General features: G+C 36.9%; 1 protein-coding gene across 1 annotated transcript in view; it reads right to left on the bottom strand.

Annotated features, from left to right (window-relative positions):
* The window catches only part of TTK (TTK protein kinase), a 22451-nt gene extending 16785 nt beyond the window's left edge, over positions 1–5666 (bottom strand). Inside the window, exons 1-4 of the mRNA XM_010192880.1 lie at positions 5522–5666; positions 5010–5235; positions 2252–2358; positions 1482–1622 (exon numbers count right to left, since the gene is read on the bottom strand). Coding sequence (XP_010191182.1) covers positions 1482–1622; positions 2252–2358; positions 5010–5235; positions 5522–5666 — 619 coding nt within the window. The remainder of the gene's footprint in view (positions 1–1481; positions 1623–2251; positions 2359–5009; positions 5236–5521) is intronic.
* Positions 5667–6075: the final 409 nt, after the last annotated feature.

A 6075-nucleotide genomic window follows, 5' to 3' on the forward strand; every position in this document is an offset into this window, starting at 1 on the left:
GGGCTCTGATTTCATTTATGTGGTATTTCATTTTGATACATTTTTGTGCTCTCTCAGTTGTTTCTGAAGTTCACTAAAATTAATTTGATTTTTGTTTTTAATCCTCGTATGTCTCCTTTCCACCTTCAGCCAGCAGAAGCAAGACTTCTGGCAGATGAACACTGCAGTATTATTTCCAGTCCTTAACTTTTTATAAGCTACTTATGCCAATAGACTGGACTACTCAGTCACATTAAAAAAAGCCATGTGCCTCAACATATAATGTAGATCTAAGTTTTTGTTTACATAACATTGACACTGAACATAGTTTTGAATTAACAGTTTACCAATCTAATACCATCAGCACCTCACACACACAAAGATTTTTTTCCCCAAGCCTACCACTGGACTCTTACATTCAGTTGGTGATCAACACTTATTCCTCCATAGTCCGAGGCAGCCTATGTGGCTCATAGTAACCATGGCTATTGTTGGACTCTGATATTAAGGGTCTTTTCCAACTTAAATTATTCTAAAATAATTCTATGACCTACATTTTTTAAATACTAAATTATTTTTTCCCCAACTAAACATGTTTGATTGCACCTGCTATGTCAAGTACTTCAGATCGCTGTGCATGAATGAGAGAGGGGAAAGAGAAATTAATCACAAAGGCTTCTAGACTTGCTGCATGGTTTTTATACTTGCATCACGACACTATAACTGCATATAAAACTCTTGTCAAAAGCTTTCTGAACAATCTTTTGAAGCCGTGAAATATATTTACATATACAGCATTCCTGTTTTCAAACAAAAAGCTTTTAGAAGCAGCTCTTTATATGGAAATACAAACCAGAGAAAATTTAAATGCCTATACAGCACAACAGGCACTACTGCACTCTAAACAAATACATCTTTTGAAAACTTCATGAGGTAACTGTTCCCTTATTGTAGTTATATACCCAGCAACCAGTATCGGATATGTTTTATGATATATCCAAGCACTTCCATTTTGTGCTGATAAATACATGTGTCTTGGCCACTTGCAAAGTAAATATAAAGTTGAAATGGATTCTTTTTCCTAAGTTTGACTTCACTGAAATGACTGCCAGAACTTGACCAGCTTGTCACAAGGTATCAAAGCAAACAGCTTATTCTGTATGTTTCACTTCTAACTCTTCTCTACCACCAGTAGCTCTTATTTCTCATTTCCAGGTGTAAGTCTATTAAAAGTACAAACACCTAACGACAGTCAGAGGAACACCTTCTGCAGAATTAGAGAATCTACCATCCTATGGCTCCTACAAACTACAGTCACTGCATTGAACATCGAAACAAATAGTTAAAGAATAAGATTGATAATAGATAAATATGACTTTATTAGAAAACAGCAGATCATGAGTTTGTACCTATAAGGGACAAACATCAGATTTTTTTTTTTAAATTGAGAATTACAACATCCATGAACTCATTTAAACTACATTTTAAGACATTACAATCACCTGCTAAGTTCTCCTTGTCATCTGAAAGCAACTGCTTTTTTTGTGAATGGAAGTTTCGTAGAGCTGTTTCCAACATTTCCAGTGGGACAGCAGAGCACTCCATAGCTTTCTGCAGGAGCTGCCTGCACTTCTTCAAATTTCCTAAGTAGCAAGAACATAGAGTTAGAAATCGAGGAAATAGAAAATAGCACTGGGGCAACACGGTCTTCTTTCAAAAAAATCAAGATATTACAATGGAACAGAAAACAGAAGAAGCCATTAAATCCAATTGCTAGCTATTCAAGAACCTGAGTGGCAGAAGGGAAAATTTAATTAGATCAAATTACCCATTGACAGCATATTTTGATTTTGAAAAAAAAAAATCTACAGTTGCCTTTTGGAAGGAGCCAGAATTTCTTCCATAAGCAAGCTAGAAGTATCTAGAAGGGAAATTACCACCCAAATTTGAGATTCATGTTTCAACGCCGCAAGAATTTTGCTCATATCTCCCACTGTAAGATTTAAGCTTAAGTAAAAACAGAAATCACTGGCAATTTTCATCTTGTTTTGAAGTTATTTCTAAAAAGGAAAAACCTATTAAGAACCGTCCACATATTTGTTAAAAACAAATACACGTTCTCATTGAATTTCAACCAAAAAAGAAGAAAAGATAGACTTTTCTGATTTAATACCTATCAGCTCCCTTTCAATTCACATAACAGAGCAGAAGTTTAGAACAACAAAACCTAGAACAACACAGGACAGCAACAGCCAAAAGTTTTTCTGCACACCTTGTGATAGTTCAAACTGTGCAAAAGCCACATGCACAAAAGCAAATTTCTTGCAGTTCAGTCTGGCCAGATGAAATTGGTCCCGTGCCTCCTCTGGATCTTGAAGACTGTAAAGACACCATATCAATAGTTACACAAGGTGAAAAGCCTGAGTAACAAGGATGAAGTTCCATTGCTGGGTGATGGCTTTAAATAATTCTGGAAAAGCAATCCACCTACAGTTGAAGTTTTCCCTCTTGCTTAGAGACAACAGTGAAGTACAAATAAGCAGAGAGTCTCAAAAAGCAAATAATTGAATGATACCAAGCTGACCCTTTCCAAAAACCAGAATGTGCTCAAACCTGACAAGAAAGATTAAGGACTCATTCTTTATCAACTGCTTCTATTATTCCTCAAACTATGTAGATATTTTTCCTTAAAGCACCCATTAACCTGTATCAAACACTCCCTTGTAGCCCTTCCATGCTACATGCTGACAGCATCCAGAGAAAAATCTCCATTCTTCCAAATGTAACCACTCTTATACAAAGGAAGCTGCAAGGCAGGGGGACAGGGAAGAGCTCACTTCAGAAACACCAGGAGTGGAAAAATGTATCATACTAATCAAGTCAGAAGGATTGTATACACTATTGGTTACATTCTACAGCAATGTAGTCACAAAGTTTCCAATCCATTACATTAAAGCAATACTGAACTCCAAAATTTTACTACAGGTTATGAGCTTTTCTACATTGAAGAGCTCCTGCAACTACACCCAAATTGTCAGATTCCCTTAACAGAGACGTAGGTCACAGAAAGAAGTTGTTTCTGTTGGTACCTCTATAATACCATTCCCATAGAAAACTAAGAACAAGAAGAGCATTTATCCAATAGCTACCTCTATCAAGGGCTCTATGGGAACTTCAGCTCCTTAAAATATGCAGGGAATCCATTCTGTTTTCCCCATACTCCTAGGCACCACAGTCTTTATCAGTTAAATCTGGTAGCACAAGGTGGATTTAAGTCCATTTTCTGCAGACACACAGGAAGCAGCAGTGGCCAAACATAGAATCACAGAGTGATTTGGGTTGGAAGGGACCTTAAAACTCATCCAGTCCAACCCCTGCCATGGGCAATGACACCTCTCACCAGCTCAGGCTCCTCAAAGCCCTGTCCAACCTGGCCTTGAACACGGCATTCTTCAAAAATACAAAGACTGTCATAAAGTCCAGACAAGATATTTCACAGTTAATAGTTCATTTGCTTTTATTAACTTTTTATCCCAGTTTTACATTCAGCCATAAATTGCTAAGTAGGATAACTGAGATGCTTACACACAGGACACCAACATTTAAATATTCCAGAGGATTTACAGCTTAAGTAAATACTTGTCAAGATAGTAAAGGCTTAAATCTATATCACTATGAAATAAATTTACATAACATGGCAATGGGAGACTCTCTCCCACTTTTTTTAATACTAAAAAAAACCCCTGAAAGAGTCTTTTAACATTTTTAGTAGCCCTGAAAGAGTCTTTTAACATTTTTAGTAGCCAAGTCCACAATCAAGAAATAAAGGAATTTTTTTCAAAAGTCCACCCTAGTTCAACAGGTAAGCAAAGACAGTTCTTAGAAGTAGGGATGGTGAAAAATACATGACAATAGCTTAAAAATAAGTACAGAGAAATACAACACAAAGTTCAAGAGATTGTATTTCCAGTGGAATTAAGAATGAGAAGAGTTCCTATCACAGCTTAGGCATGTTACTGGACTCCGGTAAGTTTAGAACAACTCAGATCCGATCACCCAAAGCAAAAGGGCAAGCACAGAATAACCCACCTGGAGACAATACAAATACACAGATCAAGCCACCTGCCAAAAAGCCAAATGGGAGGACATACAAGAAACAGAGAAAGACTAGCCATGTCCATTGTAAGAGCATCTGCTCAACTCTTATTGTTAAGGATTGCTACAACATTAAAACACAGCTCTTCATCAAAATATTTGCTGTCACAGTATTTCAAGCAACAAAAAAACCCTTGCAAAATACAATCAAATTATAAACCTGTCCCAAATTACGTCTGAAAACATCTGAACAACCACACTGTTCAAATTTGGATTGAATAAATCAATAAATGGCCACAATCAAAACTAACTCCATAAGTATGAAAGTATAGAATACCATTCCGAGACAGTCTTCCTACCCCAAGGCAGCTATTTAATGCAGCTGAGATGCAACTTTCCTAGCAAGGGAGAAAGCAGACTAGACAAGGACAGACCACTACGGTTTGATTAAATGGATTAGATAACATCAAACTGTCTGCCTCACTGCCAGATCAGTTATACAAGTCCACAGGGAACTTAACCCTAACTTACAATATACACGGTTTAATACACAGATTAGAGTTACCCAAAGTTTATCATATTTTACCCACGCAGCTTCTTTTGAGCTGAAGTACAAAGCTGAAGGAAAAAAAGGGTCTCATGCTATTTCCTCATGTACCCTATATATAGAACCCAGAAAAAAAAAGGTTAACATCTCTAAATCAAATAGCTCTGAACAATCATGTTTATTAGCATATACAAAAACTGCAAGTACTGTGGAGACAACAGAAAGCCTATTAGCCAAAGCTGCTCAGAGTTTCAAGGAGTCAACATGAAGACACCCCTACTCAAAATGATAATTTGTTGCAGAAACTACTAATGAAAAGAAACTATTTTTCATTCGAATTCAAAATCCTGAAGAATTCTTATACTGGAAATTGAAAGTTTATACTTACGCTTTCAACTCAGCAAATCTCACAAGGATACGAGCATAGTTCTCATCTTGACTATGCTTTTCTGCAGGTAATGCAGTCACCGCTTGACTGTAACGACCAAGTAGTCTATTCAGTAGGCTAACATCCATCTGAGGAACACCTTTTTTCTCTAGCCTAAGCAAAAAACACAGCCAATCTTCTGGATTGTTTCTTGTCATCATTATTTGATTAACAGTTCCAGAGTTATCTGACAGAAAAATAACAAAGGAGATTGATTAAAAATGCAGCAAACATGAACAGAAGAATACACCATTTATTAGCTTTCCTGTAAGACTAGGCTATCCATTTATTTATTTACACAAGATTAGAGCAACACAGTTAACTGAAGAAACATGGAGAGATGAAATGTATTTTGTGGTTATTAATATTGAAGAAATGCTAAGCCTTGAATCCTTTCAGTTAACCTAGACTAAGGGTGAAAGAGCCATTAAGATCAGCTGCATAAGTGGCAACAGAGTAACAAAAACACGTACCTGTTGTATCAGCTGAGATTTTAGTACAGTTAAGGTCCTCTGTGATATTGTCTTCATTTCTGTATTTGTTTTTCAGGTCTCTAACTCTACTCATTATTGAAGCAATCTGTGACAATCCTCTTTCACTTAGGTCTTCTGCCTCCATCTGCAGACACAAAGTCAAAAACCAGTGAAGTTAAAGAGCCCTGTTCCACCTTAACTGGAATTACCATGGGAAAGCCTCTATCTCTATTTTGCAGATTAATTGAGACTCAACCAATATGTAACAAATACTTTATTAAGCCTTTGTCAGTGTAGCTATGCAAGTAAACTTAACAAAAGCCAATGTAGATGAGCAAAAGGAACTGGCACGAAACTGATCTGCCCAAATACTAGTCCATGTTTCACAGTAGCCCCTTCCAATAAGGTAAATCCAGTGTTTGAATAAAATGAGGGGCGAGATACGTTGCCCGAGTAGCTACAAGTTTGGGTTCAATCACACCCTGAATACACAGATTAGGATGGCTAAGAGGCAGTTCTCCTCCTAGCCATACACTGCCACTTCTCTTGAATAA

This window comes from Mesitornis unicolor, unplaced genomic scaffold (genome assembly GCF_000695765.1).
Source record: "Mesitornis unicolor isolate BGI_N332 unplaced genomic scaffold, ASM69576v1 scaffold11669, whole genome shotgun sequence".
Classification (NCBI taxonomy): Eukaryota; Metazoa; Chordata; class Aves; order Mesitornithiformes; family Mesitornithidae; genus Mesitornis; species Mesitornis unicolor.